Source organism: Nomia melanderi, chromosome 3 (assembly GCF_051020985.1).
Source record: "Nomia melanderi isolate GNS246 chromosome 3, iyNomMela1, whole genome shotgun sequence".
Classification (NCBI taxonomy): domain Eukaryota; kingdom Metazoa; phylum Arthropoda; class Insecta; order Hymenoptera; family Halictidae; genus Nomia; species Nomia melanderi.
Genome location: NC_135001.1, coordinates 23620487 through 23632922, shown reverse-complemented (window position 1 = coordinate 23632922; position 12436 = coordinate 23620487). Strand labels below are relative to the sequence as shown.

Genomic DNA, 12436 nt, shown 5'->3' with positions numbered 1-12436 from the left:
TGTTGTTTAATCGGTTTACAGAGAAACCGATGTCAAGTTTCGATCTTGGAGACTGTAGGTTTCGAAATAGGCTGTTAGCATACATGTTTATGTAATGCATCGATCAAAATTAACACTAGGTTTGCGGAACGCGTGAAATTGACGCATATTGGATTTTATATTATTTTGTAAATGTTTACGCCGATTTTGATTGATGCGATCAATGACATGTACCCCGATTACTTACTATCGAATCTCCAGTTTCTACGATCTAAATAAACGAGCATCGATTCTTTTAGGAATAGTAGAATCAAGTGTACAATAAATGCCAATAAACCTAGTGTTAACACTGTCACGTCACCTGAATTCGGGTGAATTTCTTATGTAAACTTGAATATTCATTTGAGCGTATCGAACGAACGGCTTTAGCTTTGCTAGGAAACTGTTTCGATTAGATAGTTTTGACGAGTGCTTGGCAGTCAGAGTGTTAATGTGAATTTTGATCGAGTAACTTTTATGAAATTCGGTATGAAAGAACGCGTGTCTGTTAGTAAGATTATTGTTGAAATATGTCTTCAGCGCTTAGGAGACACAGTTGCGAAATGTCTCGCGTCTATTTTCGTCCGGCGACAGAAAAATCGCCACGTATGCTCTATATCGCGGGGAATTAGTTGAGTTTGTTAGTTGTTAAGAATAATTGGAAAGCATTGAAGTAGCCGCGGGTATTTTTAGTTGGATCGCGAGCAAATGGCTTCGTTCGCATCAATGAGTTTCTGTTCGTTATCTTCTGAACTGTTTCAGACGACCGACACGTCACTGTTTATAGTAAATTTATTTTATCGGGGTAGTGCTATATGTTTACAAACACTTGACCCTCGCCTGAACTCGAGAAGCCAGTCGCAATTAAACGACTTTGTCGAATAGATATTCGAAGGCGAGAAAATCTGTTTGAAAGCAGATACGCGAACGCAGTGGTTTCATTCATTCCTTAGCAATCAATGTACGAGAGACAATGAGAATTAACATTTTTCTCGATTCAAAGACTTGGCCGATAAAGCGAGGAAACTCGTTTCGAAACAAGTTTCCGATGAAATAATAAAACATCCTGCCAAATCGGAAATCGCGTTTCCATCGCGTCACAATAAATTACCGATGCGATAACAGTTTACGATTCGATAAATCAACGAATCTATGTATATTCTCGATTTTACGCGAGAAGCAATAACTCCCGAAGTTAATAGCAACCTCGTCTGTTACAGAGAACACCAATGCGCCCAATGATAGCGGAATACGACCCAAAGAAGCACGGTGTGAAAACAGAACTTTCAGACATGGTTCTCGTCAAGTAAGTGCCAAACACGGTTTTAACGAAACCGACGCGAACGAACGGTTCAACGACAGTTGAGCAATTCACTATCTGCTACCACGACCAATCATCACCATTGCTTTACTTGCCAAACTCAAATGCTCCGTGCTCAAGCAAACGTGAGTGACAACCCCGAGGATCATATATTGTGCATTCCGTCGTATATATGTGTATTCTCTCATTCTCTATGCTCTGTTGAATACTGTTCGTTACATACGTGTGTACGTATATATACGTATATACATATATACATCTACCTACCTGCATACAGATACGTGTATACATGTATATCGAGATACATACATTTTTGTTGTTTTCTTTTGTTCCGAGTATTATACTATGATCGTTGAATATCACTACTAATAACATCACGCATACCGCCTGACCGCTGACGTAGAATTCGTAGCGCGTAGCTGGCACCAGAGATGCTTGGACGAATGACCGCTGAATCGTGACGATTCTGTTGCTAGTTTGTGCAGAGATGTGCTTCCATTTTATTCACCGTGTGCCGTGCCACGCACTCACGCCGAGTTTCAGGATTTCCGATCCCCCGTTCACCCGACTCAACGTCCGACTTTGAGAACTTGATCTCGTGTGTCGGGTGAATCTCCTTCGACCTTTCACGAAATCTGCAATCTCAGAATCGCCGCAAACTACTCGGAGATTCGTTGGCGCGCAGCTTACCGAAGGAGAACATTCCGAAGCTTCAGAAGCTTGTCGATGTCGGGGATTACGTAAGGACATTGAACACGCTTCGAAATTACCGCTTGAACTCAGCTGAGCTTGAAATCTTCGAAGTTCTTCCTTCGATGCGGATCTTTGCGTTCGCGTGGATTTTCAACGGAGTTCCTTTCGTCAGTTTTTGCAGTAGACACTAGAACGCCACGGTTTATCCGAATGCGGATTGTAGGATCGATAGATTTCTCTTAGATCGACACTGCAACGTGCTACTGTTGCCAGTGGGATGTCGAATATCGTTGCAGCGACGCGTGTTCAGCGTTCAGATCGAAATAACTCGCTTTTTCGCCACGGATAAATTGGAATGCGCAAAGTGTAATGCAAATGGACGACTGCTTTCGCTGTCGGAAGTCGTTTTCGCGATGATAACACGTGAATTCGATTATGGGAGATACGTTCTTAACGCAACGGTATCTCGGATTAACATTTCGACGGCCATTGTCGCAGATACTTGACAATGATCACTCGATGATCCTCTCATCCGCGGAATCGCGTCTATTCGGGAGAATACGTCATCCACGCTTCACGCCTTCACAACTCATTACATTTCCACAATTACATAAAATGTCCCAAGTCACACGTGTCTCGAATCGCCAGGAATCATAAATTTGTTTCGCGTATCGCGAATCGCATCGCCTAATTGCAAGGAATTACAGCTATCGCGAAATTCCTCCGGAAGAAGGGGAAGCGACTGGAATAATTTCTCGCCGATAATTTCCACGTGACTCGTCCCTCGCGTAAGCTCCGCGTCCCGCGAGCGACTTCTATTTCGCTGACAGTCGCTCGTATTTCAAACGCTCGCCGCATACCAGAATAATCGCGGAGCAAGTATCTAGACACGCGCCGTCAAAATGTTAACGGAAGCAGATAGCTAAGGGGAAAAGATGCGCGCGCGGCAATAAATCAGGCGGTCTGCATTGACGGGCGACGAAACGAACGAACGCGGTTCTAGCGGCGCGTCGGAACATCGTCTCGCGAAGCGGTCTCGTGACTCGATCCGCGTGTCGTCGGATACGCGAAAGTCGGCGCGGAACGGGACGAGATCGTTCGGGTCTCTTCGGCGATCGGAGGACGCACGGTCTCTCTGCACAAATCGTAGACACAGTAGTGGACCGACGGAGAAGCAAATTCGGGAAGAGACACGAGAGGAAAAATGAGAGGATACAATATACGTGAATCATGCACCCGGAAACCGATTTCCCGCACAAACGAGCGATTCTCTCGATCGTCGATTTAGCGGCAACATTGCGCAATCTTGATACAACCCTTTGTTTCGCGGAAACTCGGACCTCCCCTTTGCTGCACCTTTCAATTGTCTCTTTCGATCGTTTTCTTTCGTCTCGATAGGAAGAGCGCGTCGCGCGGCGTTTCCCCCGAGAATCGCCGGCCGCCATTTTGCCGGGTTCCGTTGCGTAAGCCGATTCGCGCGACGAACCGCCGGTAATCGCGACGTTGGCGACGCGATGAAACTACGAATAGTAATTTCGAACAGTCTCGTCTTCGCTGGAACGACGAGTCTTTGCTGGAAGTCTTTCGGACGAGTACTTTCGTCGCGGGCGGGAAACACCTGTTGGACGGAGAGCGTATTTCGATCGTCGAGCGTGCAATTATCGGGTAACTCCGTGACGGGCAATTAGACGGCAAGGCTAATCGCGTCGACGACATTCCGCGGCGCCCGTCGGGACTGGAATCTTATTTCACGATTTCTTATTTAACGCTGGATTTACGGCTCCCGTGAATTTGACGGATATTGAATGCTTCGAACGTTGTTTAGTAAGTTTCAGTCAACTTTGATTCGCGCAGTTACGCGAGTACGCGTGATACTCTGGTTTTGAAGCTACTGAATTTTCGATCGAATAAGATTCATTATTAACCCTTTGCGGACGAGAATCTTGTGAACTTACGGAAACTCGTCGAGAAGAGAGCTAAGTTACGCATCAAAGTCTTAAGAAAAAAGAACCACGCATCTATCTCTCGTCATTCGAACAATCGAGTTCGTTTGCAGCTTTCGAACGTAGATGTCAAAGCTCGGAGTCGCCATTATGGCGGCATTCGTCCGTTAACCCTTCACGAAATACATATATTTTTGTACCGGTCGCAAAGGGTTAATATTTGTCACAGACATTGAACCGCCGTACTTCGTCCGACAGTAATTAATACGCTCCGTATCGAGTAATTTCGCGACAGTCGAAGACGACAAACGTTATCGGGGTGAAGTTGAACCAGGAGAAGGGGCAAGGTGCAGTAAGGGGGAGTCCTCGCGGCGGTTTCTTCGTCATTGGTTGAGGATGCTTCGTGAACTGAGGCCATGCGGTGTGCGAGCAGTCTTCTATTCCTCTGAAGGATGTAAAGAATGACAATTGTCTTTATTATATAATATGTGCATTTATATGATTCCAGACTTGCGTATAAACTGCGGGCATAGATTCGGGCTCTATGAAAGTGCTCTGCGAATAACGTGCAAGTGAACAAAAATAATAATAATAAAACTAAACATTAAAACGAACAATAAAAGAGTAACACGGAAACGAACAAACGATATTATATATATATATATATATATAAAAAAAACACGGACGAACCAAAACAAAACGAACGATACCGTTTATAAGAGTGAGTACGATCTCCGATGGACGATCCGCGACTTTTTTTTTCAAACGAGAAAACACGGTCCGAGAACGTTCCTCGCTCGACGAACGAAAAAACTAACGGACTTCCCGGTTTCGCCGGGGCAGACGGACGGAACGAAAGCTGACGGAGAACGGACGGAAAATCGGTCGGACATCGGATCGCGAGCAAAGTTCCGCGACGCACGACGGACGAACCGTGACGCAAACCACCGACGTAAACGTGCCTCCGAGGTATACATATGTATGTTACACGTAGCCTGGAACGACGAGTTCCCTCGATTTCGGATTTCGCAGTAACTTCGTTCGCCTAATCGAACCGACCGAGGAACGGTATCAAGCGAGAGTCGAAATTGCTCGGTTCGGCAGCTAAAGAAACCAGAAACGAAAACGATTGGCGTCGAGTCTTCGAAACGTGGATCGCTTGACGTGCGCGGAGCTTTGTATAAAAAACAAACGAAAACAAACGAACGATCGGAAAAGCAAACGAAAGTAAAAAAGGAGACGAAAAATATATATATATATATAACACGGAAAACACGAAACGAGACGGAACGGAAACGGAAAAAAATCACAAGTAACAAACGAGAACTGTATTTAATAACGGAAAAAAAACACACGTTCGGCGAGAAGGTGCAAAAATGTCTGAAACGAAAAACGAAGGCTTGTTAGTCGTCGTACTGCGTCGTGGCGCTGGCCGTCGCGGTGATGCAGTGCGGTGGTTGCAGCTGACTCTAAGCCTGATCGCGGCGCGTGAACTCTTGTCACGTGTCACGTGACACACACAGACTCTAATCAGAGGAGCTTTCTCGACAGAAAGCTCTCGCACGACTATGGAGAGAGCTACCGCACCTAAATGGGTACCTATATGCCTACACACCTAACTTTTTAACGATTTTATTACACTGATTCGACCGCCGCCGAACCCCCCCCCCCCCCTTTCCAACCCCCGATCACCACATCACCTCGTGCCCCCGTGAACCCCCGAACACACACGAACACTTTTCACACATAGGCAGACACAGAGAGACACATGTGTAAACGCGGGGCGCTGGCCCAACCAGCGGGACAATCGGGATCGAGACAGGAGGCGAACCGCGCGTTCGACTGTCCGTCCGTCCAACCACTCGGTTCGTCGAAGTATCGTGCTCGATACTTTTCTCACGATTAGAGTATGCTTTCCACGTCTTCGGTTGAAGGGTTTTCCAATGGAGATGGTTATTGACGTCGCGATGCGAATCCTCTTTTTCAAGGGTGGATTTCATGTGTTGCAATACGAATACTCGATGTTTAGTGTTTATTAGAAATTGTATTTATTTTTGGGGAATACAATGGTTTTTCGAGATGTTACGAAGTATTTGAGTCTTGGAGATTTTATCTTGCAGAGGGTTGAAGAGTAGTTGCTTCACCCTTTGCGGACGAAGATTCTTTGAAGTGTACAAAGGCTTCAGCAAATCAAATTAAATATATCGATTGCTTAATTAATAGGAAAACAGGGAACTACGTACAGATCTGTTTGAGTAATTCAATCATTCAGTTGCAACTCAGATTTCCAAGTAACATTTCAAAAATATTTCATTCGTCCGCAGAGGGTTAATTCCTTTGCTCGTAAGCGTAGAATGCCACGAATTTCATTTTGGCGATCCCACCGAATTCCAATTGAGACGTGGATCAATTAACGAAGTGGAATAGAGTTACTGGAATTTTTTCATGTGTCCATTATAAACCCTTCAATCGTTGTTCGATTTTTTTCTTTCCGCCGGACATCGGTACGAGTCGAGGGAAAAGTGCGTGGTCGTAAACGCGGTGTTCGTCTGTTTGCGAAATCAATCTATGCAGAATATTTTCCACGGCGTTTAGCGACGTGTATTTATCGCCGTTAAAAATATCAGGAACGCAAAACGCAATTTCCAAATGTTTCTTCTGTAATCCGAATTATTTTGGCATCGAATCTATTGTTTCGCGCTGTCTCTTTCGAAAATTTCATTTCACAATCCACCGAACGATGTCTGAAGTACTTCTAATTCGACTAACATTAGTACCTCGGTTAATTAAAAGATTAGAATCTATTTTTCAATCGCTGAAGCAGGCCTTACAACAAACTAACTTCCCTCTTCACTGCAAGCGTATTGTAAAACTCTTTCTCGTACATAGCACTAAATTAGAAACGATATCGTTTATTGACCTGATCATGTGACCAATTAATACACTCAATATTCAATCATTAACCGAAGTTAATTAACGAACTTAATCAACATACCACCTACGAAAGATTTAACACGATCGCCATCGTAAGAATACATCAAAATCAAATCAACAGGTTTTCAAAGTTTTCAATTGATTAAATTACCTACATATTAATTCCAATTAAATCATCTCTGACCTCAACAACTAACTTCTCATTTATAAAACTTCGACATGCAACACTGTCAAACAATCGCAAAGCAGGCCAAAACCCGTCGCTTCGACTGGTAATTCTCGTGAACCGTGGAAACATTTGGAACGCTCCTCGCAACGGTTCCCTGTCCGACGAACGTTGACGTCCGACGGAATCATTGAACAATCGGACGCCAACTTCGGTCACCGAGGAGCCGCGTGACAGCCGGCGAGTCATCAGCATCGCAACGGTTAAAATTACCGAGGCCCGTCAGTTCCGTGGAGAATTTTGCCAGGAATTGTCCCGGAAGTTCGGTTTTCTAATTCTGCGCTTGTCGGAAGAGCGGCAACTGCCAAATGCCGAGCCGCCGCACCCGCGAAACGCGTTGCGCCATGCACTTTTTCCGGGGGCGAGAAAATAGAATTCGACGAGAACGAAACAAGGCGAGAGAGATCGGTCGGGTCAGGAGGATCCTCGGATTCCCGCGACGTTTCAACCCTCGGCACGCACTCGGGGGCGGAAGATCGGCCGGCAGGGAGGAAATCGGAGATGCGTTCGCCGCGGACGATTGACGATCTCGTTCGCTTCGAGAGAAACCGTGGAATCGCTGGATCGAGCGACATCGTGGAAACCGGAAACTACCCCTTGGTTCACTTACTTTATTCCTTTGAATGTTCGGTAACTTCACGAACGTTTAGTTTTCTCGGAAGTAACGCGGGGAATGTCTACCAGCAAATATTAGACTCCGATATATCGAATTTCGGAAGGTTTAACCTTTGCACTCGCCATTTGATTTAACCCAACGAAATGATAAAATTGAAAATTTAATAATTAAATTTTCTATAATCCACCAACATATGGAACATCGAAATAAAATCCGTCAATTTATGCAAGGTATTTCTTTATATTGTAAAAAATACCATTGATAGTTCATCGGAAAATAAGGAACTCGAGTGCAGAGGGTTAACCTTTGATTCTAGAAATTCCAAGGAAACTCGAGTGTTCCTTCGGTTGAAGAAGATTCCACGAATTTTGAGGTACAAGATCGATTGCAGGTGAAGTTCCGAATGTAGTTCTCGGTTTCCAGTTGTCGATCGATTTCGAGAAGCGAGAGCACCAGTGGAACGCAGAGGCGGCGCGGTGACGCGTTGATAAACCGTTTTCATCCGCGACGAGAGGCCTCGCAGCGGAGTCGAGCGTTATTGAGCGGACTCACTCATCGCCAACTTCATTTCCTCTAGTCTAGAGTTCTGCCTGGGACGAGTGTCCAGCTTTCGCTTGATCGGAACGCGTGGATCGTGTCCCTTATCGTGCATCAAGCTCGTTCAGCGTAACATTTCATTCACAAGCACGCGTCCAGCGGTGTAGTCCGGCTTCGCTTCCCTCCCTTTCCACGTCCGCTCGCACGCCGGGGAATCCCGAGCGGATCTCCGCGGAAACCGAAGCTCACCGGATTCAATTTGGAAAGTGGAATCCGATCGGACATCTGTACGCTGGAATGTTTCACTCTCGCGGATTGGGTTCAGCGCTACAGAACGATGATAACTTGTCAACGTTTTACGCGAGTCTGACAAATGAATATAGACTCGAGGAAACTCGTTTCTCTTATCGAGAACTCTGCGACGTTCGAGTAGCTTCTTTAACTTCCTGCGGTATTATTTCATTTCCTGTTTTTGTCGCTTTAAATCCACGGATCTACTAGTTTTTACTTCTACAAGTGAACTGGTCACGACGCGAAGTCGATGCAAGATTCAGTTGTGTCCGAGATTTGTGATGTACGAAAGAGTATTTGTGATATTTATATTTAACGCTTATTAACAATCAATGTTCGAAAATATTACGTCTTGGCCAGCTGTTACGTATTTCGTCACACTGAATGCATATTAACCGAAACTAACATGTAAATTGATACTTTCGGAGACTTGTTTGAAAGCTGGAATTCCGGAGAAGTGAAAAATATTACTGGACACTATTTGAAACTAGATCCACAATTGATCGGTGTCGAGAATAACAATCGCGAGCCATGATTTTTACCGACTTTGAAACATTTCGACGTGTATAGGAGTTGCAAAAAGCTATTAAATACAAACGGAATACAAAGTACGCTACATTGGGAAGAGAGAAATCGATTCGCAAGCCCGACTACACCGCTTCGCAAGCTTTAAAGCGCTCTCATCGTTCTAGATCGTCAATGAACCTACGTTCGAACACAACTTCGACCCTCTGTTTTCCCTCTGTCCGCCTCCCTCTCGCGACGTGCATGCACCGCGAGAAAGACAAGCTGGCTAGTATCACGAATGAGACGTAGAAGACATCCTAGCGCAATACGGTTTGTGTCACGCATTTCGCGGGAGTGATTTTACAAAGAAACTGTCGAAGCACCTGTTGGAACATTGAAACGCGGGAATTAGAGATCCAACGAACTTGGAAGTATTCTCCCTTTATAATCGCGTTCGGTGAACTTGCAACGAGTCCTCCCCATTGTAGGGTACTTACTCTCTTGAGTTCACCGTGTCGATGAAACAACGTTGATTATACAGTGAGAATATCCACACAGTACTAGAAATCAACAAGTTTCGATGGCGAGTCGACAACCGTAGAAAATCGAGTCCCGGAATCGTGACACAAAAACGTTTAACGCTATTTCCACCGAAACTGTCAAGACACCTCAAATTTCGAACTGAAATTCATTTTCCGAGTTTAGTCGTGTGTCCTGAACTGACTCGTTCGACAAATCTAAAATGTACAGACGTCGAGAATTCAATTAACACGTTGACGCCGGCGTGACCCATCGGTGGGTCACACGTGGCCTTTTTAAACGGAGTCTTAAAAAGCGCCGGCGTGAACGTGTTAAACGATCGAACCGAGAAAATCGCTTGAAGTTTTCCCATTGAAGAGGCGTCTATCGACAGGTTCGGTGTAAACAGCGTTGCAGTTGGGTCTTCTCGTCCCATGCTGGACGAGTCCGTCGCTCTCTTCCTTTAACGTACCGCAGTCTCGTCGAGCCGTCGGCGTGCGTCGTCCGCAGGAGACGCTGGGATTTACCGAGCACGCCATACTGTGTCAGGGAAATCAATCTCCCACTGCAGAAAACACTATACTCATGCGATCCACTATGATCCACGCGCGCTCTCAGACTTCTAGCAATATATATATATATTTATATTATATATTATATATATATTATACCCCCTTCTAACGAGAGCCAGTCACAGGACAGCGCGACTGACCACGTCGGTTTTGCAGATACAAGTGCGAGAAAAATGATGTACCGATTACCGTCACGAACGGCTCGACGTTGCCGCTCGTGGAACGACCGAACGACGAGGAGGCGGCGCTCTACAACCCGTTCGAGCACAGGAAGCTCGCCCACCCGACCTCCGACCTCGACACCCTGATCCATCTGCTGAAGGGCAGCCTGGGGACCGGCATCCTCGCGATGCCGATGGCCTTCCGCAACGCCGGCCTACTCTTCGGCCTGTTCGCGACCTTCTTCATCGGAGCGGTGTGCACTTATTGCGTGCACATACTGGTCAAGTGCGCCCATGACCTCTGCAGGCGGACGCAAACGCCCAGCCTCGGCTTCGCGGACGTGGCCGAGGCCGCCTTTCTCGTTGGTCCCGAACCTGTGCAGAAGTACGCTCGTCTAGCCAAGTGAGTATTTCCCAACCGATCCGCGTCCTCAGCGGCGTCGCCGATCGAAACGCTCTAGATCTTGTTCCTTTCGACGAGTCGGCTACACTTTTCGCGTTTCCGAGTGTAGACGGTTCGCCCTTTTGCGCGTCAAAAGAGTTAAATTAGTTTAGAAATCTTCATTACGAATTCACTCGCGTCGGATCTAAGTGTAACGGTTTCCGAGATACTGAATCTATATTATTAAGTAAAAGATAAACTAAAGAGTGTTCGTTGAATATTCGTTTTTCAGAGCGACGATCAATATGTTCCTCGTGATCGACCTGATGGGCTGCTGCTGCGTCTACATAGTGTTCATCTCGACGAACGTGAAAGAGGTGGCCGATTATTACACGGACACCGACCGGGACATCAGGCTGTACATGGCGGCCCTGTTGCCCCTGTTGATCATATTCTCCCTAGTGAGAAACTTGAAATACCTGGCGCCGTTCTCCATGGTCGCGAACATCCTGATCGCGACCGGGATGGGGATCACGTTCTACTACATTTTCAGCGATCTGCCCAGCATCGCCGACGTGCCAAATTTTTCGAGCTGGTCTCAGTTACCTCTGTTCTTCGGCACGGCCATCTTCGCCCTCGAGGGCATCGGCGTTGTAAGTGTACACGCGCGTTTAAGCCCTGATCTCCGAGTCGCTCGGACAGTTCGCCCTTTGCACTCGGAATTCGCTAGAGATATTCAACATTTTTCTATAAGTTGTATACGTCACTGCTTGAAACGAACTGAACGAGAAGATAAGTTAACCCTTTTAGTGCCGGATGACGATATATCGTTGCGCATCCAATAGCGCCTTACTATTCGCATTGCGGGAGAACTCTATCTCAAAATGAATTTATAAGACGTTATAAATGGTTTAATTTAATTGCAAGAGAACGTTGCATTTTGAATTATGTAAATATCATTTTCAGTTTGGTTTTTCGCCCGGCACTAAAAGGGTTAAGGGACGAAGTTACTATTATTTCACATATTTATAGATCACGCGAAGCTTCGTATTCTGTTTAAGACAATTTCGGGATGTCGAATCAAAGGGTGACCGAGTCACCTCTAGAGTGCAAAGGGTTGACGCTAGAACTACCGAGCAATTAGAGTGATTTATTTCCAGATTTTTAGAATTAGAATAATAAGTCTCTTGAGATTCGAAGAGCTGCTAGGTTTGTATCTGTACAATGCACAAATTTTATTGAAGATCGCGAAAACGCCTTCGTGATTTAAATACTTGCAAAATAAACATTCTCAGTGTTAAATATTCTCTGGTTTCTCGAAATTTTCATGGAACAGATAATAGTCTGTTTAGTTATCCGAGGATTTACTCGTTCCTTCTTTCTTCTTATAGCTACCGAGTACGTTGTATAATCATTTTAGAAACTGAAGCATGAATTTTCTGAATGTTTCTCCGCTGGACTGAACCGCGATGGTTTCCGAGCGACTCGTATCGCTCTCGCAATGCAAAGCGGTCCGCATCGTTTGTATTCCGATCGATAACCGATCGGTCGCAGACCTAGCGGTCGAATCGCGTTTAGTATTTCGATCATGCGATAAGGCATTACCAGAGAAACAACCACTAGATATCCAATCGGAAATTCCAACGCGCGAAGCTACGTCGAACAGGGCTCGGACGATGGGATCGCTGAAAAATGAAATATCTAAACAGAACACAG

General features: G+C 45.6%; 1 protein-coding gene across 8 annotated transcripts in view; it reads left to right on the top strand.

The window, feature by feature from the left end:
* The window catches only part of LOC116429194 (proton-coupled amino acid transporter-like protein pathetic), a 53350-nt gene that overhangs the window by 33859 nt on the left and 7055 nt on the right, over positions 1-12436 (top strand). For all 8 annotated transcript variants that reach the window (XM_031981831.2, XM_076365976.1, XM_031981828.2 and 5 more), the window contains 3 exons: positions 1239-1324; positions 10334-10741; positions 11013-11373. In XM_031981831.2, coding sequence (XP_031837691.1) covers positions 1239-1324; positions 10334-10741; positions 11013-11373 — 855 coding nt within the window. The remainder of the gene's footprint in view (positions 1-1238; positions 1325-10333; positions 10742-11012; positions 11374-12436) is intronic.